This window comes from Pan paniscus, chromosome 6 (genome assembly GCF_029289425.2).
Source record: "Pan paniscus chromosome 6, NHGRI_mPanPan1-v2.0_pri, whole genome shotgun sequence".
NCBI lineage: Eukaryota > Metazoa > Chordata > Mammalia > Primates > Hominidae > Pan > Pan paniscus.
The window spans coordinates 52,899,979-52,923,189 of record NC_073255.2 but is presented as its reverse complement, the minus strand read 5'-3'; the positions used below and the strand labels follow the sequence as shown (position 1 = coordinate 52,923,189).

At 42.4% G+C, this 23,211-nt stretch overlaps 2 protein-coding genes across 12 annotated transcripts in view; one reads left to right on the top strand and one right to left on the bottom strand.

Moving 5' to 3' along the window:
* The window catches only part of C6H7orf57 (chromosome 6 C7orf57 homolog), a 31,082-nt gene extending 19,428 nt beyond the window's left edge, over window positions 1-11,654 (bottom strand). For 2 of the 4 annotated variants that reach the window (XM_057302869.2, XM_034964077.3), the window contains exons 1-5: window positions 11,388-11,654; window positions 10,655-10,725; window positions 5,560-5,745; window positions 3,476-3,584; window positions 448-604 (exon numbers count right to left, since the gene is read on the bottom strand). In XM_057302869.2, the coding sequence (XP_057158852.1) occupies window positions 448-604; window positions 3,476-3,584; window positions 5,560-5,745; window positions 10,655-10,709 (507 nt within the window). In that variant the 5' untranslated portion in view covers window positions 10,710-10,725; window positions 11,388-11,654. Of the gene's footprint in view, window positions 1-447; window positions 605-3,475; window positions 3,585-5,559; window positions 5,746-10,654; window positions 10,811-11,387 lie in introns of all 4 variants that reach the window. The other 2 variants (XM_055115932.2, XM_034964076.3) reach the window with 1 other exon arrangement.
* The window catches only part of SUN3 (Sad1 and UNC84 domain containing 3), a 100,550-nt gene that overhangs the window by 41,244 nt on the left and 36,095 nt on the right, over window positions 1-23,211 (top strand). For 5 of the 8 annotated variants that reach the window (XM_055115926.1, XM_055115928.1, XM_055115930.1 and 2 more), the window contains exons 1-3: window positions 17,647-17,981; window positions 18,066-18,193; window positions 21,077-21,138. In XM_055115926.1, the coding sequence (XP_054971901.1) occupies window positions 18,072-18,193; window positions 21,077-21,138 (184 nt within the window). In that variant the 5' untranslated portion in view covers window positions 17,647-17,981; window positions 18,066-18,071. Of the gene's footprint in view, window positions 1-10,826; window positions 11,200-17,646; window positions 18,194-21,076; window positions 21,139-23,211 lie in introns of those variants that run through there. The other 3 variants (XM_055115927.1, XM_055115923.3, XM_055115925.1) reach the window with 3 other exon arrangements.

Sequence of the window (23,211 nt, the reverse complement as noted above, 5' to 3'; positions counted from 1 at the left end):
TGATCAAATACACCACCGGGACTTCATACAGAAGAGAATTCATCCTCTCTTCCTTTATTATCAACAAAGAGTATCCCAGAAAACTCTTAATACTGAAATAAATGAAAATATTCAGAAATGGGATGACTAAATATAAAATTCCTTTTCTATATTGGCCTGATAAGAAGTGCTATGCCAGTTTTCCTCTAGATAAGCATTAACTATCTATAAATCATTTAGCAAAAAGAAATCTTACCTCTTAAAGTCATTATTCATAAAAAGAAAAAGAAAGACCATAGTATGGTGCCTGCTTGCCTTTTAGTAGATCCAAACTTAAAATACAGAGCACGTGGCCGATGCCACGAGCAACATAAGACGCCACCAGCAGCTAACATCACAGCACTTAATTATTCGGGACCACAGAAGCAAAGCGGATGCGGATGCCGTCTATTTATGGGCTCCCGTCACCTTTTTTTTCTCCTTTTCAAGTTCCTCAGCCTCTCTTTGCCAAACTGTTTTCATGTCGAAGTCGAAGGGCCCTCTTCTGGATGCATAGCTACCATTGGCTTGATCGGGGTTAAATTCTTCATGAACCATGTAATCCGGCATGGAGACAGCCCGCACTCTGCAAGGACAGACAGCAGTTACAGCCTGGTGCTCAGAGCCATTTCCACTCCCTCCCTTCCTTCCATCTCCATCGCTGGCTCTCCCTTTCCCTCCCTCCTTCTGTCTCCCTCCTTCTCTCACTGTCTCCCTCCTTTCCTTTCTCCTCTCTCTCTCCCTCTCTCTCCCTCTCCTGCTCTCTCTCTTTCTCTCTTTTCCTCTTCTTCTTCTTTCCCTCTCTTTCTCTTTCTCTCCCTCCCTTATTCTCTTCTCTTCCGTCTCTCTTGACATCAGCACTACCCATCCTCCTTGAAAACACAGACAGGCCCTTCCCTCCTGTGCCTGCTAAACAACACACCAACCCCTCCAGGGCCTGCATCCCAGGATCAGGAGGCCCACTCAGAAATCACAAGGTCTCAACGTTAGTAAAACGAGATATACTAAAATATGAATTTATAAAACGTACCTTATAAAATAATTATTTCTTTTAGAATAGCATCTACCACTTTGACCCCTTAAAATAGCTAAACACCCCTAAGCATTTACCATTTAACATGTTCATTTAAAATAATAATAACATGCTCTGTTTCCTGTTGGATGGTCATTTTTAATGTGGGTATTTAAACTAGCAACCAGTCTTCCCATATACGCAGCACATACAGGAGGGGCATCCAAAGGCACTAGAATGCTTCCGCCTTCAGATCCCTGAAGGTACCATCTGTACACATAACCAGGTTTGAACAGGGAAGAACACTGGATTCAAGTTTGACACGGCAACACAAACCCCCCATGCAGTGTCTGAGGGGCTGCAGGGATGCCCCCATGTCCTGCTCCTCATTTGTACTTGTTCAGGGCTCCAGGATGCTGAAAAAAGGCCCCAGCTGCAAAGTGGGCATCAAGGGCAAGGTTGAGGCGTGGGGTCCTGGGCACCACTGCAGCAAAGCACCTGAAGGAGGTGGCTGGGGGCCTCCGAGAGAGCGAGTGAAGAGGCCAGGGAGCAGCGGTCAGAGGCTGGAAATGCAGGCTTGGAAGGTGGACGCAGATACCCAGTAAGAGAAGCCACGAGTGTGGCTGAGCTGCTCAGGGAGCACAGGTGCGAAAAGCGGCACCTCTCCCCAGGCCTCCCACTTCTGATGTGGTCTCGGCAGGAAAAAGCCCACAGAAACAGATGAGCATTGAAAACAACAAAGGGAGGGACAATTAAAAAAAAAAGTGTGTTAAGTTATAGCTCCTGGGTTCCCAGATTTTCAGTGAAGGAAGGATTTCTCCTGAGCTTCCCACTCTTCACATCCTCTGCCTGTCCCAGGACCTGGAGCAGGTGGTCTGCGGTCCAGAGGAGGACAAGGTCCCAGGAGGACGGAAAACACTGAAGGCCCCAGAAGTAGATCATCCTAGAAGGCTTGGACAATTGGTAAGGACATATGGGGTGGGAGGAGACAGCAAAGGGACAGGGGTACCAACAGTCTGGAAGAAAAAAAGCAGAAGGAAGGGAAGAAAAAGTCCATGTGGCAGTGTGCAGAACATTCAAGTAACACCGAATAACCACTTGGAAATATATTTGTGGTAGTCCTATTTTCAAGCCAAAAAAATGCGGAAATGGCCTGAAATGATTTTTCATTTTACCTCTCAATCCAAGAGAGGTGGTTCTGGAGATAAAATTTGCATGTCCACAAATAGAAATTTCTTAGACATTTCAAATATTATGGGAATGATGGCTCCCCATAACTCAATATTGAACATAGAAATTTAGGATTTCATGTATTTCTAGCTTTACCTAGTGCCTTTTGTCTTTAATGAGAACCCTTTGGGATAGGCTGCTATTTCTACATCAGGAGGATGTGGTCAGTCCTACTGAGAGACAGGACTAGCTGGATTTCCTAGGCCGGCTAAGAATTCCTAAGCCTAGGTGGGGAAGGCGACCGCACCCACCTTTAAACATGGGGCTTGTAACTCAGCTCACACCCGACCAATCAGGTAGTAAAGAGAGTTCACTAAAATACCAATTAGGCTAAAAGCGGGAGGTAAAGAAATAGTCAATCATCTATTTCCTGAGAGCACAGGGGGAGGGACAATGATCCGGATATAAACCCAGGCATTTGAGCCCGCAGTGGCAAACCCCTTTGGGTCCCCTCCCATTGTATGGAAGCTCTGTTTTCACTCTGTTAAATCTTGCAACTGCACACTCTTCTGGTCTGTCTTTGTTCCGGCTTGAGCTGAGCTTTCACTCACAGTCCACCACTGCTGATCGCCTCCGTTGCAGACCCGCCGCTAATTTCCACCTCTCCGGATCCGGCAGAGTGTCCGCTGCACTTCTGATCCAGCGAGGCACCCATTGACGCTCCCTATCGGGCTAGAGGCTCGCCATTGTTCCTGCGCAGCTAAGTGCCCGGGTTCCTCCTAATGGAGCTGAACACTAGTCGCTGGGTTCCACGGTTCTCTTCCGTGACCCACAGCTTCTAATAGAGCTATAACACTCATGCATGGCCCAAGGTTCCATTCCTTGGAATCCGTGAGGCCAAGAACCCCAGGTCAGAAAACAAAAGGCTTGCCACCATCTTGAGAGCAGCCCACCACCATCTTGGAAGCAGCCCGCCACCATCTTAGAAGCTCTAAGAACGAAGACCCGCCGGTAACACTACAGTGCAATTTACCGAGAAGGAGCCCAAAGACACACGACTCTACGGTGGCACAAAATGCCACAGGTTTCCAGAACTCTGGTTTTCTGACAACTTAGGCTACATCCCTCAAAGAGCAGGCTATTGTAAAAGAGAACCTGAAGTTGTCATATCACATGCTTGCTACCAGTATTAGACATTTGTATTTTTAAAATTAAAATTGGGCTATTTTTTTCCTGTAAAGATAAACGAAAATGTGAGTGCTTTAAGGTACTTACTCTTGCTGGCTGGCTGTCGGTGGCTTGCTGTGGTGGATATACCAGTCTGGCAGGGAGTAGGCCACTGGAGAGCCTTTCCTGGTTCCAGGGGCAAAGTGCTTCAACAAATCTCAAAAGAGAAAATGACATGGCTGTGAGACACCCCGCTGCCCCTACACAGACGCACAGCATTGCCAGTGATAGGCTCAATTTACAAGGCGAACTGTAGGTCTCCCTGTAGTTGCCTCTGGGATCCAGGGACTAACAGAGCATCCCTGATCCTCACCTGTCTCTGCACAGGCTGACAGGTGGGCGTCCTGCTTTGTGCTCAGGCAGGGACATCCTGTATGCCTCCCCACATCTCACTCTTTGCAGATCTGGACAGAGCTCCTGGTCTTGAGCTGCATCTATGCAGGCCAGCATCTACCAGCTCCTGGAGGGGGCCCATCCCTCCACTGCTTAGGTCTCCAGGGGCTGCACATGCTGCCTCCCTCATCCTCAGCTACCCCCACACCATTCTCCTAGCATAGGACAGTCTGACTGTCCTCTGCCACTGTGGAGCTGTCCCTAACCCCACCCCTACCATTTCCAGGAGAAGCCACACCTCCAGGTTTCCAGATGGGAAGTAGGATACAAGCCCCTGAAAGGTACCTGGGAGATTTCACAGTCACCTTGGAGCCAACCCTGAGAGGCACAGAGAGCACAGGCTCCTTCTCAGAGGCCCAGGCCAGCTCCGGACTCACCCACTTGCTTTCTAGCTCCCCACACTTCCCTCCCCTGGTTTCAAAAGGCGGGGAGTGGGAAGAACTGACTTTCTTGATCATAAGGACAGCACAATGATAGCAGTGCCTGTGGCAGTAGCAGACAACTTTGGTTGACCTATTACTATCAGTAAGAAAATTTTAACTTTTCTCTTTTTTTTTTTTTTTTTTTTTACTTTTAAAGCACTTTTCATTGTTAAATGTTTCAGACTTACAGAAACATTGCAAGAATAGTATGAGTTCCCCTATACCCTGACCTAGGCTCCCCAAACAATATTCTACCACATTTGCTTTATGTTTTCTCTCTTTGTCTGTCCCTCTCTCTCATTATTATTTTTATTGTCGTTATTGTTTTCAGAATCACTGGGCAGCGCATTGCAGACACAATGCCCAGTCCTCCCCCTATACCTCAGCAGATGCTGCCAAAAGACATTCCTGACATAATCATGGCACAATGATCACACTCAGGAAACTACTATTGATGCAATTCTTTTATCTGATTTACAGACATTCAGAGTTTGTCCCCTTAATGTTCTTTTAACCAACAGCAGGAGGAGGTGAATCTAAGAAAAAATGTCTAGGTCTTGTTCTCTGAGTATCACACCTAGTCAGTCCATCAAATTGTTTGGTCCAGGCTTTTTAATATTAAAGCAAAGATGTTGCCATTTTGCTTCCCATTTTCTCTCTGACAATCCCCACAGGGGTAATGGCAGCTAAAGGGGAAAAAAGGTTAGTGTCTCTCCAAGTCACTGACCACAAGGCTGGCTCTGAGACATTTTAGACTCTGATCAGTAATTTCTATTGAGCTCAAATAACTTAGTTTTTAGCATAGTTAAGCAGTACTTTCTCAATTAAATCATGTATCAAAATTTGGTCCTCATCAGTATCACACTGAAACTCCTCTATGGTCTTCATTTTCTAAAACGTTTTCATACAAAGGACAAGCCGCAATGAGAATAAACAACAAAACCTTTTCACAATTAGACAAGAATTGGTAGCATGCAAAGACAGATTCTCTCTTGGAGGCAACTTCCTGAGATTCTCTTTGTAATTAGAATATAAAGTGGGTGAGGGAAGGGTTGAATCATCGCAAAGGCATTACTCAGAAGAAATATCCTACACAGGAAATTCTGTGAATTTGGCCTATTTATTCTAGCATCATAAAAATTAGCTCATCCCTGGAGATCATGCTCATCCCTACACCTAATTAACCTAGCTTTCCCAAGGCCCTAAGCTAAACATACAGACTCTATCGTAATATTTTTATATGGAAGAAATTAGGAACAAACGCCCCCCTCACCGCCCGCGAGGCTGCCACACTGAACAGGGCAGGAGGGGGCTCACCGGGCCTGCCACCTTGTTTCGCGAGCTTCACATATTCCGAATCTGTTTCTTTTATCCAGTATCTCCGAGTCCCAGGCAGGTTCTCGCTGTGTGAGTCTCCCAAATTGCTGAGACCTGGGATCTGGGATGCTGGTGGGGCATCCACGGCCTTCTCAGAGCGCTTCACTGGGACGTGGTAATACCAATCTATAGAGGAGAGAGGCGGAGGGCCACACCGTTGCTGTGTGTCGGGATGGCCTCTAGGCCTCTACCAGAGTATCTCTATGCAGACAACACCATCAGGTGGGACAGTGCAAGCCACAGAGCCCATTAGCAAGGAAGAAAATGCCCTCTTTTGGGTTACTGACGTGAGTCATAACACCAGCTATGCAATCCAGTCTCTACTGCCCACCAAGATGCCACCACTGGCACCAATCAAGGGGAAAGCTGCTAAGGCTCAGCCTCTTTCTTGGGTGCTTTCGCTTCCCAGGGAGGTACCCAAGCCCCATGATGTCTCTGTCTCTCTCTCCTAATCCTCCATAAAAATAAGACAACTGTATTTCTGGTTATGTTGGGGAATATACATTCCTGAAAAATCCCAAATCACTTAAAACGTTATGGGTAAGCCTGTGGAATACATGACTAAATGTTGACCAAGATTTGCTAAATTTAGTATGTTAAAAATACTGAAATCTAAGTTCTGTCACAGAAATAACAGCCTGTTTGAACACATTTACCAATAGCACAAGAGTGAGAAGAGGTAGGACTGGGGAGTGGTCAAAGAGGCCTGTCCACCGAGCAATGGCACTCGAATCAGCTCGGCAGCCTCTCTCCATATGAGCGAGTACAGTGTGAGTTCCCCCATTCTCTCCACCCAGACTCCCCACATGAGAATTCATCTCACCTTATCACTCTCCCTCTCCCTCTCTCCTTGTCCCTTTCATTATTATTAATATGTAATTACTGTTTTCAATCATAATGGCTTTGCTTATGCCTGAGGCCAAAGAGGGCTGTGAAAGGTGGCCAGAGGTCTAGATGGTTCCTGAAAAGTGGCGGAAACAGGTGACTTATGTGTTATGGAAAAACATCTCAGCTGGAAATTCAGAGATTCCTGAGGTGATTGGGTGTGGCTCCCTTGAGAAAGATCAAGTTGAAACACAGTGAGTGTAGATTGTGTGATTTCTATTGTCAAAGGTCCCACGAAGAAGCCAGGCACAATCGAGTGGAGGAAGAGAGCGGTTCTCTGTCCATCCTCCCTTCTTGATTGGAGCCCATGCAGAAAGGTGCTGTGGACAGAGGAGCTGAACATGGGCCTGGTGAAGCCATGAGGCTCCCTAAGGCCTTGAGCTGAGGGTACCCAGGACAGGCCCTGCAGGCTGGCTTGGGACCACCCAGGAGACTCCCTGGAGTCCTACTGGGAGTTTCTGTCAAGTGAGTTGGCAAAATCCCAGGGACCTGGAGTTATCAGTGTTTATTGATGACCCCCACAGAGAGAAGAGATCTGGGGCACTCAGACAACTGAGGTTCTAGGTAACTATTTGAATCTGAAATTGATTAACCAGATGCCCAAATGTAAGAAAAAAAAATCACACCTGATTGAAAACTTTAGAAACAAAACCCAGGAAGAATGTCAGATACAAAAGATGCAATTAATGTGACACAAGTGACTGGGTGTATTCAATAGCACTTATCAGAACGTACTGTCACAGGGGCAGTATGTTCAGAGTCTAACACAATATCCTCTTCTTGGGTAGGTATAATGTCTAATTTTATGTGTCAACTTGGCTGGACCATGGTACTCAGATATTGGTAAAGCATTATTTTAGCTGTGAAGTTTTTTAGATGAAAATAACATTAAAAACAGTAGAATTTGAGTGAAGTAGACTGTCCTCTATAATGTGGGTGGGCTTCCTCCAATCAGAGTAAACCAAAAATAAACTTCTAAGCCCCCCGCCACCCACCAGCTGACTGAATGAATCCCCCCACTCAGCCAAGAGCATTCCAAAGTAAACCTGAAAAATTAGTTCAGGCCATAATGGGAAGGAAGGCTGGACGTGCCTCCTTATACCCTCCTTCCTTTGGAATTCAGGCACAGCAGACCAGCATTATCATTAAAACAGAGCTCTTAAGACTGAAAAAACAGACTCTTTGCGGCAGTCAGAGACCAAATTGCAACCTGACTCTAGTATAGCATCACATGACAGATAGCAGGTCCTGAAAGAAACTGAAATATTTTACCCCAATATAGATTTCTTTGACATAGTTTGAAATGGTCCTACAAAGCTGTCTCTTGTGGGGAAAATCTACATTCTGTAGAGAATCTCCTTCCTTTTCCAGCTCTTTTCCTGATCCAGGAGAGAATTAACTGAGTCTGACACTTTTTTAGGTCTGATAAGAGATGTTCACATCTACCCTCTCTGAAGTTGGCTACCTGGAGACTTCATCTGCATGACAAAAACCTTAGTCTCCACAACCCCTTATCTTAACCCAGTCACTCCTTTCTATCCATTCCGTGTCTTTGGATAATAACTTGGAACCAATTACCAATCAGAAAACCTTTAAATCCACCTATGACCTGGAACCACCCCCTACCCACATACACACACACATACTTGGAGTTATCCCACCTTTTCAAACTGAATCAATGTATACCTTACATGTATTGATTGATGTCTTCCTATAACTTCTGTCCCCCCAAAATGTATAAAATCATGCTGTGACTCAACCATCTTGGGCACATATTCTCAAGACCTCCTGGGGCTGTGTCACAGGCCTTGATCACTCATATTCGGCTTAGAATAAACCTCTTTAAATATTTTACAGAGTTTGACTCTTTTTGTGGGCAGTTAATTGAAAGTCTTAAGAGAAAAGAATGAGATCCCCCAGAAAGAGGAAATTCTTCCTCCAAACCACTCTGAAACTCAAACTGCAACATTAGCTCTTCCCTGGGTCTCCAGCCTGCTGGTCTGCACTGCAAATTTCGAACCTTCCAGCCTCCACAATTATGTGAGCCAATTCCTTAAAACAAATCTGTCTCTCCCCTATCTATCTATCTATCTATCTATCTATCTATCTATCTATGTATATGTATATAGAAAGATAGACATGGATATGCTGTTGGTTATGTTGGTTTGGAGAATGCTGACTAATACAGTAGATGCACAGGAAAATAGTACTGAATAAATTGATTTATGTAAGCACAGAGAAATGAGAAGTAACCATCCTTTAAAGCTAAAAGCTTAGACATTGAATTTTTAATGGATGGTATTTAATACAGACAATCTTTTAAGTATGTAAAAGACATTAAATAGCTGCATCAACACCATATGGTTTTGAAAAGGAAAGAAAAAAATTGGAAAAGATTTAAAGAATTGCACAAAAGATCACAGAGAATCAATTTAAGAATGAATAAGAGAATTTAGCAGCTTCATACTCTGATCATATTCAGTTCAAATATTTTCTATTTGAGAGAAGGCATTTGATTGTTGCATTATTTTTCCGCTCTGTGTTTTGATTACTAATTAATCCACAGAGAACAGTGTGTTTTCTACCTTCTTCTCATTACTGGAAGCTGTGGACAGGCACTGAACTCGAATCTGGTTGGCCATTTGTAAATGCATACAAAGGAGGCACTCAGAGAATGAGGGCCCGGATCAGTAAGAACCAATTGTGACCACCTCACACATGCGCGCGCGCGCGCACACACACACACACACACACACACACACACACACAGAGGGTTAAAGGGACTAAGAGTTGTCTCAGCTTTTATCATGCAAAAAATTGTTGGCACTTGTACAATATCAGTCATTTACTATCCTATAGATTTTTTATATATATATAGCCTTCCCTGACTTCTCATTTACCAAATATTAGTACTCTTATTTCATCAGTGAGGAAACACAGTCTGTGACAGTCTATGAGATGAACTGAAGATCCCCCATCTCTTCTGGTCTGTAAGGCACAAGGCAGTGTGTTATATGTTCACATACCCGCAGGGGCACAGGCTCCTGCTTTAGGCTGCTGTGGCCTCACAGAACAGCTGTGGAGCCACTTACGAAGTGTGTGACCTTGGGCAAATTACTCCAAACTCTATAAAATGGGGGTAATGTTACCTTGTAGCATTGTTATGAGGTTAAATGAGTTAGTGTATATTAATATAAAGCACTTAGAACAGTGCCTGGCAGTTGTTAGTGTTCCTTACTGCTGTTCATACAGACAAGGTCACTAGAAGCACCCAGAAGTCACATAAAGGCTCCAGAGCCCACTGGGAAAAGGCAAATCAGCCAGGCCTTCTGTGCTGTCCCCTTTCCAATCCCCAGCATGGCCACACTATCTTCAATAGTGGTCACAAGGTAGAGCTCTGGGCTAGCAGCATGTTTAGAGTATGAAGAAGGGTCACATTTGGTTCACTTCTGAGCAGATGTGCTGGCTCCAGGGTGCCGACCAGCTGCAACTCAGCTGTCCCAGCTGATCCCCAGGACCCTCTTCTCTACCCTCCTACAGCCTTTCACAAATAAAAAAGCAATAGCAAAAGAAAAAAAAAAAAAACCCAGAAGACAGCATCTCAAGACTTCTTCCTTCCCCTCTCCTCCACTTCAAACCCTGGCACATAAGAAGACATGAACCTCACTGAATTCCTTTTCCTGTATCCAGACACTAAACCCAGAATGTATATTTAACTTGCTTGGGGTCTAAAGTAGGAGCAAGGGCTAGGGATTCAGTGAAATACCTAGGGGATTCTGCTAGAGAAGAAACTTCCCAGGTCAACATTCAGGAACACAGTTGTGAGAATTGTGTAGGGTTGAACTATGACAAAGAAAACTTCCAAGGGATCCTGTTGCTCCAGATTGAACCAAGATAGGTAGCCTTGGTTCTCTCTTGTTGAAAATAAAGAAAAACAAGACTCCCCCCACTCATATTTAAGTCTTGATTTCACACTCAGGCACAGGAGCAGTTTGTGGCTTTCTTTGGCTTGTTAGTTTTATCACTTGGTCCTCCATCGTTCACACCCCCCTCCAGCCCACATAGAGGACGTTGGGTCCACAGCGTGTCTAGCAAGCAGAGTGCACGCACCCAGCTCTTTCTGGCCGGGACGCGCTCAGGGCGCACTCACCGCAGGGAGCGTAGCGGTGCGTGGCGCCCTGAAGTTCCTTGCTTGTGTTCCTCATGGTCAGGCGCTGCACTCTGCGGGAAAAGACAGATGCTGCCGGACCTGGTGTTCGCGGGTGCGCTGGACGCTGCCTGCTTGACCAGTTGCCAGGAGCTGCAGCTGCAAAAGCAAAATCCGCGCGCCCCCTCTGGGTCGGTCTGTACGCCTCGCCCTGACACGCCTGCAGGCGCCTTACGATCGCCTAGCGCTGGCACGTCCATGCAGGGTATACAGCAGGGGGCATGTCCACGCCAGGTAAACAGAAGGGAGCACATCACGCCGGTATACAGCAGGAACACACGCACGCCGGGTAGACAGCAGGGCACGTCCACACAGGGTACACAGCAGGGACGTACGCACTCCGGGTACACAGCAGGGGCACATTCACGCGGGGTATTCAGCAGAGACACGTGCGTGCGGGGCACACAGAGGGGGCACGTCACGCCGGGTATCCAGTACAGGCACGTCCACGCCAGGGACACAGCAAGTACAGAGAGGATAAGCAACAGGTAACCAAGGGGCCGCGGGACTTGGGCCGGCTTGGAGATCCCGCCCTGTGCTCATCCCAACCCGGCGACAAGGTGGTCCCCTCCCTCCAGCCCCGGCACGCACTGCCCGCACTGCGAGCTCCGCACAGTGGACAAGGCCCGGGACCACAGTGGGCGCCCCCATTGTCCTCCAGCCCGCTCAGGCTCACCAGCTCCCCGCGGGTCTCCGTGGGTGCTGCCCGCGGCGCCCGGCGTTGGAGTTTTTACACGGCTGGCTGGCTGCAGCCAACCAAACCCAAACTCCCAGCGCGCCGCGGAACCACAACATCGGCGTCGCCAGGGCAACGGCTGAACGGCCAACCGGCGGGCGCGGCGGGAGCACTGTCAGCCAATAGGGGAAGCCTGAGGGGCAGCGGTGGGCCAATCAGGGCCGGAAGCGGAGCGCGGGCGCCGCCTGTCAACTGCCCGTAGCCCAGAGCCGGACCAGGGCAGGGCAGCGCAGCGATGCCACGGGGAACCGGGCGGGACGCAGCGGGGGTGGGAGCAGGGCCTTACTGTTGCAGGGGTGTGGGGGCGTGGGGGCGTGGGGACGTGGACGCAGGGAGAGAGTCAGGCCTCAGTCCTCCTGATGCCGCTCTGGCTGGGAACCACAGTTACTGTAGAGCGGTCCAGAAAAATTGGGGACATGCATCACGTTTTCCAAATAAGTATAACTGTCTCACCCTAAAAACACAACAAAACAAAACACCCCACCAGTATACAAAAATAAAACATAAAAAGAATTTACTAATGAGATGCAGGAGTAATGATTCACTTAGTAAAGGAATCCTTAATTTTAGACAAATTTGCTTGCACATTTCTCATCTAATGCATTTTTTTCAAGACTAATAAGTATTTGGAAATTGTGTGTCGATAATAAAATTATCATGTGAACATTCTTCCTTATATCTTATTTTTTGGGAATATTTCTGTTTTATAAGTTGAGAGACTTTTTTTAAAGCTCTTAACCATATTTATATGGAATCGCGTTTAGAACTCCAAACACTTGGCTTAAGTGTAAACTTGTTGCCTGCCTGGATTTTGAGATCTACAGAAAGTACAATGAGTATATTACCAATGGTGCTTCATGGGAATGAAGATTATCTATCTGGCATATGCTTGGTGAGGCCAATAGACACCAACAGCTATGGCACAGTTCAGTAGGAGACACTTTTGATACCCAGAAAGCCCTATACCACCCTGGCAAAAATAATAAGGGCTAATTACCCAGTGGTAACCCCTTGTGAGAGTTTGAGGGGATAAGTTGATACAGAGAGCATTCAAAGAAATCCTGTTGTTCCAACGACTGCAGCAACAGTTAGCAGCCTTGGTTTTCTCTTGTTGAAAATTTTTTTTAAAATCAAGACTTTTCATAATGGTGGGTATTTGACAACTTGAACTGAACATGAGTCTGTTTCTGTTACACGAGTATAGCCTTAGAAATCTAGCAGGAGACAGGTAATATCAGAATTGGTTAAAGAGAAGATAGTTTTTGTGCAGGAATTAACTCTAATTCTGTGGTTTATCCTGCTCTAATATAATATCATAATGAATTCTAAGCATCTTCAGTGGTCCAGTCATGAGTAATCAAGACTTCATACTGCAATGTCAAATGTTTTTCCACTGCATCTACACGCTCTTAGGTTATTGCCAAGCATGACAAATGCTTTTGTTTGTGCAAGTCACAGCATCCTCTAGTTACGGGATTGTATGGTCAAGAGAAGGTTATTTATTTATTTAGGGACAGAGCCTTGCTCTGTCGCCCAGGCTGGAGTGCAGTGGGGCGATCTTGGCTCACTGCAACCTCCACCTCCTGGGTTCAAGCAATTCTCCTGCCTCAGCCTCCGGTGTAGCTGGGATTACAGGCACGTGCTACCACGCCTGGCTAATTTTTGTATTTTTAGTACACATGGGGTTTTGCCATGTTGGCCAGGCTGGTCTCATACTCCTGACCTCGTGGTCCACCTGCCTTGGCCTCACAAAGTGCTGGGATTACAGGCATGGGCCACCGTGCCTAGTCAAGAAGGTTATTCTTTTTTTTTTTTAATTGATCATAATAACTGGAGCTGTCATGACCAAAGAGCATCTCTATTCTCCGTTGGATTAACAAAAAAGTACAGCATTCATCCAAGTTGATAACCTTCTTGACTGGCTGAAATCATAGGTTCAGTGATAATGAAGTGTTATCATTCCTTAGGAGAAACTTTTTATTTTATTTTTATTTTATTTTTTTGAGACAGGATATTGCTCTGTCATCCAGGCTGAAAGGCATTAGTGTGATCATGGCTCAGCGAAGCTTTGAACTCTTAAGCTCAAGAGATCCTCCCACCTCAGCTTCCTGAGTAATTAGGAGTCCAGGCCCACACCACCACATCTAGCTAATTTTTAAATTTTTTTGCAGAGACAATGGTCTTGCTATGTTGCCCAGGCTGGTCTCCAACTCCTGGCCTCAAGGGATGTTCCTGCCTCAGCCTCCCAAAGCACTGGGGCTCTAGGCATGAGCCACCACACCTGGCCAACTTTTGACTTTTGCAGTGTGATTGAAATTACAAATATTTGCAAACCAGATCAGATAAGAATGTAGGTAATGATGCCATGCAAATTAAAACATGATACAAGAATAATTATTTATAATAAGAATATCTCAATGTCTTTATTTTCTATACTTCATGACATAATCATCTTTCTACCACATAATGGCCCTCAGTATTTAGAAAGATCCAACATTCTCTGACATATATTTTCACTTTATGCCTAATTTTTTCACTTTACTTGTAGATATGCAGATAATCTCCTGCTTATGAGCATTTTGAGAAGAGGAAAAATGTATTGGAGTACAAATTCTGATTTTTCAAAGCCCTCTGGCCCTTCCTTCCTGCCTGGTCTCTGTTGGTTTACCCATGTTGTTGGCTGAAGCTAGTTTATTTAAACTTTCAGGACACATCTTCCATTTGTGCTTTTCCATCTCTCCACTTTTGCCCTGCCTTGTTACTGTCCGTTCCAATCTCAAGCAGCTGAAAGCCCTTGTATAATTCCCCTCTCCAACCTTCACCTCTGTGAGCTCAGTCTTTCCCTCTAGAACATACAACATAGTCTCACCAGGGTTCCACCAACTGGAGGGGCTTTTACATTTTGTGCTTTTTTCTGATAATCTGAGTAATTTAAAGACAAGCTTTCCTTTTTTGATATATATTTATGTATTTCAATGTTATATAGAAGTTTGGGTTTTCAGCCTCATTGGAGAAACAAGATCATCTTCTCTTCACACAGGAGAGAGACTGGATTTCTTTGACTCTGCAGTGCTCTGCATGTTAAAATAATGGCCTTTTTCTTTGGTTGAAATTTTTAAAGACACATTTTGGATTTTTTCCAACTTTATTGAGATATAATTAACAAACAAAACTTCTATGTTTCAGTTGTACATGTTAGTTTTATACACATGTACATTGTGAAATAATTACTACAATCAAGCTAATTGACATATTCATCATCTCACTTAGTTACCTTTGTGTATGCGTATGTGGGGTAAGAACACTTGAGATCTACTCCCTCAACACATTTCAAGTATACAATACAATGTTGCTAACTGTAGTCAGCATGCTGTACATTAGATCCCCGGAATGTATTCCTCTTGTAACTGAAACTCTGCACCTTTTGACCAGCATCTCCCCATTCCCACTCCCTCTGCCCATCAGCCACTGGCAACTCCCATTCTACTCTTTGCTTCTACAGATTTGACTTTTTAGGCTCCACATATAAATTAGATCATACAGTCTGTGTCTGTTTATTTCACTTAGCATAATGTTCTCCAGGCTCATTCATGTGGACACAAATGACACAATTTCCTACTTTTTATGGCTGAATAATATTCCATTCTCGTTCTCTCCCCCCACCACCACCACCCACCTGCCGTGTGTGTGTGTGTGTGTGTGTGTGTGTGTGTGTGTGTGCATAAATCACATTCATTCATCCATCAATAAACACTTGGGTTGTTTTTATATCTTGGCTTGTAAATAGTGATACAATGAACATGGAAGTGCAAATATCTCTTCAACACACTGATTTTATATCCTTTGGATATATATACCCAGAAGTGGGATTGCTGAATCATAAGGTAGTTCTATTTTTAATTTTTTAAGGCACTTCCATACTGTTTTTCATAATGAGTATACCAATTTACATCCCACCAACAGTATACAAGGGTTACATTTGCTCTGCATTCTTGCCTACACTTATCTTTATATATTTTTATTTGTTCGTTTGTTTTAAGATTAACAATTTCTTTAAAATATGGGGTCTGGCTATGTTGCCCAGGCTGGTCTCAAACTCCTGGGCTCAAGCAATCCTCCTGCCTCAGCCTCCCGAGTAGCTGGGATTACAGGCGTGTACCACTTTGTGCAACACTAGCTGTTTATCTTTTTCATAAAAGCCATCCTAACAGCTGTGAGGTGATATCTCATTGTTGTTTTGATTTACATTTCCCTGATGATTAATGATGTTGAGTAGCTTTTCACATGCCTGTTGGCAATGTGTATGTCTTCTTTGGAAAAAAAATGTCTATTTAGGACCTTTGCCAACTTTTAAATTCAGTTATTTGTTTTCTTGTTATTAAGTTCCTTTGCTGTGCAAAAGCTTTTTGGTTTTTGGTTTGATGTGGTTCCACTTATTTATTTTTGCATGTGCTTTTTGATGTCATATTTAAAAAGTCATTGTCAAGACCAATGTCAAGGAGATTTTTTCCTTGTTTTCTTCTAGGAATTTTATGGTTAGAGGTCTTATGTTTAAGTCTTTTATCTATTTCAAGGTATTATTTGGGTATGGTGTAAGATAACTGTCCAATTTAATTCTTTTGCATGTGAATATCTACTTTTCCCAGCACCATTCATTGAAGAGACTACAGTGTCCTTTCCTTAGTGTGTACACCTGACAAACTTACCAATGATTAGTTGGCTGTATATGTGCGGATTTATTCTTGAAAAATACACATAGACTTTGACCCAGAAGTTCCTCCTCTGGGTATATATCCTTAAAGATATATTCACACATATGGATAATAACTTAAATACAAGATTACTATTGCACATTATTTTAAATTTCAAACTGCCCATCAATATGAGACAGGCTAAATAGCCTATGGCCCATTCACCCAATGAAACACTATTCAGTCATAAATGAACGAGGAAGATTATCTCAAACAATCAAAACAACTTCCAAGATACATGTTTAAGGGAAACAAGCAAGATGCAGAGCACAGTTTATAGTAAGCTACTATTAGGAATGTGGAGAGATAAATATACCTATAAAATATTACATATCTAATACAATGTCACATACTGTGCATGTGTATCACATCTTTGAAAGGAAATACTATAAATGGTAGCATAGATGCTAGAAGACAGGGGAACCAATAGCTAGAAGGCAGATGCCGGGTGGAAAGGCCATATTTGCTGTGTACCATTTTGTAACTTTCGAATTTTGGACTAGTAGGTAAAAAAGTAGAAACTTGGGGATTTCTTGGTATAAATCTAAGCTTTCAGAAAATAAGTAGTAAATTGAAAAATAACACTTACAAATTCACCCAGAAATCAGCATAAGTAAAAAGAGAAAAAAGCAAAAACTAATATGAACGAGCAGTTGAACGGAAAGCAAAAGGGAGACACAAGTGTCAATAGGTGGACCATTCTAAGAAAATTGAGGCAGTGGCAGAGAAGCAATATTTGAAGCCCTGATGGCTGAAAAATAGTCCAGAACTGAAAAAACACACAAGTACCCAAACTGAAAAGACTCTCTGAGTTATAAGTGAGGAAAAACAAAAACTAGTATCAAACCTAGATACACTAAAATACAACTGGAAAATATGGATAAACAGAAAATCTTAAAAACTACACGAGAAATTGCCAAAAAAAAAAAAAAGAGAAATGAAGATAAGACAGAATTCTCATCAGCAACAATCAATCCACAAGGCCATGGAGTAGTATCTCCAAAGTGCTGAGAGTGAAATGACTGTCATCATAGAATTTATGCCCCAAATAAACCAGCTCATCCTTCCACCTAACTATTCTGTTTCTAGGTGTATGTTTAGAAAAACCTTGTGATGTGCATATAACAACGTGCAATGAGCATTATTCTTTGCCAAAAAAACTGAAAACAACCTAAGCATACATTTACAGAAGGATGGGTAAATGAATTGTGATGTATGTATAATGAAATACCATAGAGCAATTAAAATGAGTGGAGTTAATGTCTCAAGATAAATAATGTTGTAAGAAAACCTAGAGTGGCATAACATTTAGTTTATGTTTTAAGCATGAAAATGGTATTATTTATAGATACAGATTTACATAGTAAAGTATCAAAAATAATGAGAATAGAGTATATCAATTTTCAGGTTGTAATGATCTGTGGAAAATAAGAGTGCTGAGATTCAAGGATACTTGGGGGTCTACTATTATATTTCTGATATTTTCTTTATTAGAAAAGCACTGAAGCAAACACAGCAAAACATCCAGATTTGCTATAGAAAAGCGGTAGGTACATGGGGGGGCCTTTGTATTATTCAGTGGGTTCGACATAGGGTACAATTAGGCCCTTGAAGCAGAGAGGTGGATGCCTGTCCATGCCCTGGCTGGGCGTGGTGGCCATCTGCATTATGAGGTGTCACGGAGGATGATGCAACAGAAGAATCAGAAGCTTTTCAAAATTCCGTCTTCAAGAAGAAACACCCGTGGAGGAAGAAGACGTTACACAAAACAAATTTAGAAACTGTATGTATAGCTTCATGTTTTTCATAAAATAGGAATGAGGACAAATGTTGCTTTTCATCCTACCAGCTGTTTGTTCTTTGGTAGGGGATCATGAGTGGAAAAACAAAGGCAAGAAGGGCTGCCATGTTTTTTAGACGTTGCTCTGAAGACGCCAGCGGTAGCGCCAGTGGCAATGCTTTGTTATCAGAAGACGAAAACCCTGATGCGAATGGGTAGGTAAACATGGCAGAACGGTGTGCCTGAAATTGTAGGTTTTATGTGTTACATCTGTCACTTGTGTCTGTTCATCTGTTACCTGTTACCCGACAGACAGTATTTTCTCCCTTTATAGAGAAAATCATTTTCAATAGTTTCCTTTGAAGGTTTCTCTTGATCACAGTCTTACACTTGATCACAATACTTCTATGTCAACGGTATCTGGATTAATAACAGCAGACTTGGGAGAAGGATTAAGAAAGGAGAGCCACCCTCTTTAAAACAATGAGCCACAGCAGCAGGAACTTAAAAGCTTCCAGATAATTCACTTTTTTTTTTTTTTTGTCATTGGGCTAGCTTGTATAGTCTTGGTGGTATGCAGAGCTTAGCACCGGGCTCAGGACTCTGGGCACAGAGTGGCATTTATTACATTCTTGGGTGATAATTGACTAAAGACTCTGGTAGGGGATGCACATTTTGAGTGAATCACCCTGTTTCCTCTAGTGAGAACATATGTGGGGATTATTATAGCAGGGAATCCAAAGACCCTAAACCTATTTACAAACGCCCTGCCCATGTGCTGCCTGCTGGGAAAACAAAAACTACAAGTAACGAAATAACCTTCCTATTGGTAACAATGAAGCACTTGCACAGAACAAAACTGTCAATAAAAATAAAAGGAATGCTACAAAGTTGTTAGTACAAGTAGAGCAGCATTTCAAAATCACAGTAATAACAAAATCTGCTTGCCCCAAATGGCAGAATCCCACTGGCTGGGCGAAGGCCCCGAAGGAATTTTGCAATGCAGAGCCTGGCAGCCAGTTTTCTAGTGAAAAACAAAAAACGAAAAACACTGGAGTTAATCTTTGGTAAATATGGTAATGTGATAATTTTCACTTAATGCAGCCCACCAAAAGAGCTCTTGTAGACCATAACTGACCTATGAACAACTTTTTTTATACAGTGGACCCCCTACCACTCTCCACATCTCCAATAATAGTTAAAAGGAAGAGATTCCAGAATACACTTCCCTGGAGGGGAAGAGAGTTAAGAAAATTCTCTTCTTAGTTGGTTTCCACACTGTCACACTCTTGGATGGCTAATAGGTATGACTGCTTTATGTAGGGTAGATAAGCTACTTAAAGATTCTGTACTGGGAGAATTAGGTGGCCCACTCTAGTGAATACAGTTAATGAATGGTCCATCTTAATGTGATTTTTCTTATGTTTTAAGTAGAAATTTTTAGTTTGCCAACTTGTAATACTTTATCCAGAAGTTTATAGCCTTCACATTAGATTAATGTGATCATTTTAGCTTCCCTCCCCATCCACCCTTTAGGGCTTTTTAAAAGGTTAGATGTGAAAAGGTTGTCATTACAACCGCTTTGTAAAACTGAGCAAAATCTACTGCATCGGATTATGCATGTATCCTATGACCCATCAATATCTCTCTTGAAAATATACTTAAATGAAATACATACTTGTCTTCATCAGAAACCATGTACAAGAATGTTCATAGCTGCATTGCTTGTAGTAATATTTATAACTGCATTGTTTATCATAGCCCCAAACACCCATCAATGTTAGGATGGATACCCACATGATATATTCACACAATGAAATACTATACAGTTGTAAGAATGAATGAACCACAACTATACACAACAGCACAGTTGACTCTCACAGACTTAAGACTGGGAACAGGAGGCAGACAGATAGAGCCCATACCCACATGGGTCCATTTATAGATGGTTCAAACCCAGACAAACCTACTTAATGGGGATAGAGCTCAGGAGAGCAGGTACCCTCAGAGGTGGGAGGTATAGGCTTGATAAGGGCATAAGATGGGCTTCTGATTGGCTTGGTATATTCATCTGCTCGGGCTGCAGTAATAAATACCACAGACTGGGTGGCTGAAACAACAGAAATTTACTTTTTTAAACAGTTTTGGAGGCTGGGAAGTCCAAGGTTCCAGCTGATTTGGTCTCTAGTGAGGGCTCTCTTCCTGGATTGCCTTCTCACTGTGTCCCCATGTGACCTTTCCTCTGACTGCACAAAGAGAGAAAAAGTTCTGGTCTCTCTTCCACCTCTTCTAAGGACAACAGTCCTGCTAGTTTAGAGTCCCACTCATAACCTCTTTTACCCTTAATTAGCAATTAAAGACCCTATCTCTAAATACAGTAACAATGATGGTAGGGCTTCAACAAATGAATGTGTGTGTGTGTGTGTGTGTGTGTGTGTGTGTGTGTGTGTGTGTTGGGGGTGGGGTGCAATTCAGTCCACAGAACTGAGTATGCTCAATTTCCAGTCCTGGGTGAGGTTTCATGGATGTGTTCATTCTGTGAGGCATCGCTGGTCTGTACAATTATACAGAAAAGAGCACAAATCATATTTGTATAGCATACTGTACTTCAACACAGAGTAGGAAAAAAGGTCATGGTGACTTTAAAGAATTTTATCAGATATTTCTTAACTGTCATAGTTCTTTAGCTTGGTACAAAATTTCCTTAAAATCAGAACCTGATTTTTCTTTTTTTTTTCTTTTCTCTTAGCTAGTTCTACATTTGAGACCTCCAGAAAACTGCCTTTGTTTTTTTCTTATAAGTATTTTAAGAATATAAATAGACATATACTAGCATAAGCATTGCATATGTGAAAGTAAGAGGCATGACTATATGTATGCGCACTCATATATGCTGGTGAGTGTGTATCATCACTAAAACGATCTTCTCTCAATTTAAAAAATAGTGGATTGGAAATTAAAGTAATTCATAGACTCAACCTAGATTAAGCAAGAATGAAAATAAGTAAGTTTGTTGACGTGAGTGTAGTGGTTAAAGTCCAAGTTAAATGCATGATGTTGTTAAATTCTTTTTCTAATCATTGTTTTTATTCTTTTAGGGTAACTCGATCATGGAAGATTATTCTAAGTACAATGCTTACACTGACTTTTCTTCTTGTAGGTAAGTCTTCCTAAGTAATGATCCTTAAAACCATTCCACAGGATATGTCTGCCTGGTGAGAGAGATCTCAACGGAATGGCTCATATTTGTAAATAAATGCCACGGAAAGTGCTGGAGGTGACCTGCACACTCTCAAAGCTTTTTCATTTGTCTTTTATTTCTGATTGTAAAAGTAATACTGGCTTTTTAATAGAAAATTTAGAAAGGAGCTTTTTCTTTTAGAATTGTGGTTTGCTTTTTGCAAATTTTTTAGTCATAGATGTTGCTTTAAAGTTAAGAATTTCTAATATATTTATTGCAAACATACATTTTACATTTTCTAAATTTAGGTGACTCCACTTGGGAGGTTTTGACAACCAGAGACTCTCGCTCATCACACAGTTCCCAAATAAATTACTGCAGAATGTGCAGTTTGTAGTTTCATATCGGGAAATATCACCATCCACCACCCCGAGCACACTGGAAAATTGTTCTTTAATATATTCACAACTTAAGGCAGGGATCTCCCATTAAAATAAAAGTTTCAACCCAGTTATTGTTATAAAAAAGATCATATAGCATGTGATCTTTCTTATCTGCCTTCTTTCACTTAGCGTGTTTTTAAGGTTCATCCGTATCCTAGCATGTGTCAGTTCCTCATTCCTTTTTGTAGCTAAATAATATTTCATTGTATGTATATACCTCATTTTGTTTACCCATTTATCTATTCATGGACATTTAGAGTGCTTTTATCTTTAGGCTATTGTGAATAGTGATGCTGTGCATAAGTGTGTATGTTTGCTTATTTGAACACCTGTTCTCAATTCTTTCAAGTATATACATAGGAATGAGATTTCTGGGGAGGAACCACCAGACTGTTTTCCTCAACGGCTGCACTATTTTACATTCCCACAAGCAGTGTAGGAGGACTGCTATAGTTTGGATATCTGTCCTCCCAAACCTCATGTTGAAATTTGACCCCCAGTGTTGCAGGTGGGGGCCTAATGGAAGGCATTTGGGTCATGAGGGCAGATTCCTCATGAATCACTTGGTTCCATCCTTACAGTAATGAGTTGTCACTCTATTAGTTCCTGTGGGAGCTAATTGTTAAAAAGAACCTGACTTCTCCCAGCTCTCTCTTGCTCCCTCTCTCACCATGTGATCTCTGCACATGCTGGCTCCTCTTTGCCTTCCACCATGAGTGGAAGCAGCCGGAGACCCTCACCAGCTGTAGATGCTGGTGCCATGCTTCTTGTACAGCCTATAGAACTGTGAGCCAAATAAACCTCTTTTCTTTATAAATTATCCAACCTCAGATATTCCTTTACAGCAACACAAATGGATTAAAACAAGAAGTCAATTTCTCTACATTTCCACTATCATTTTTTTCCTTTTTTTTTTTATTACAGCCACCTGATGGATGAAAAGTCATGTTTCATCATGGTTTGATTTCTCTAATGACTAATGATGTCAAGCATCTTTTTATGTGCTTATTGACCGTTTGTATGTGTTCCTTGGAGACATGTCCATTAAAGTCTTTTGCTCATTTTTGATTAGGTTGTTTGTCCTTTTGTTGTTGAGTTGGAAGAGTTTTTTAATATATTCTAGATACCAAATCCTTCTCAGATATATCACTTGAAAACATTTCTTTCATTCTAGGTTGTCTTTGCACTTTCTTTGATACACAAAGGTTTGTAATTTTGAGGGTGTCATAATGAAGAATCCATTGCCAAACCTTTTTTAAAGAGTTTTCTGGTTTTAGCTCTTATAATATTTAGGTAATTGACCCATTTTGAGTTCATTTTTTTATATGATGCAAGGGATCCAACTTCATTTTTTGGCATGTGGAAAGCCTGTTGTCCCAGGACCATTTGCTAAAAATATTACTCTTTCCCTATAGGAATCTTTGAATGTCTTGTCCTCCGTTCCAAAAACTGAATTGGCTATAGTTGAATGGGTTTATTTCTGGATATTCTAGCCCATTAGTCTATATGTCTATCATTATCCAGTATCATGCTGTTGGGATTTTGATAAAGATTACTTTGAATCTGTGGACAGCTTTAGGTAGTGTTGCCATCTTAGCAGTAGTAAATC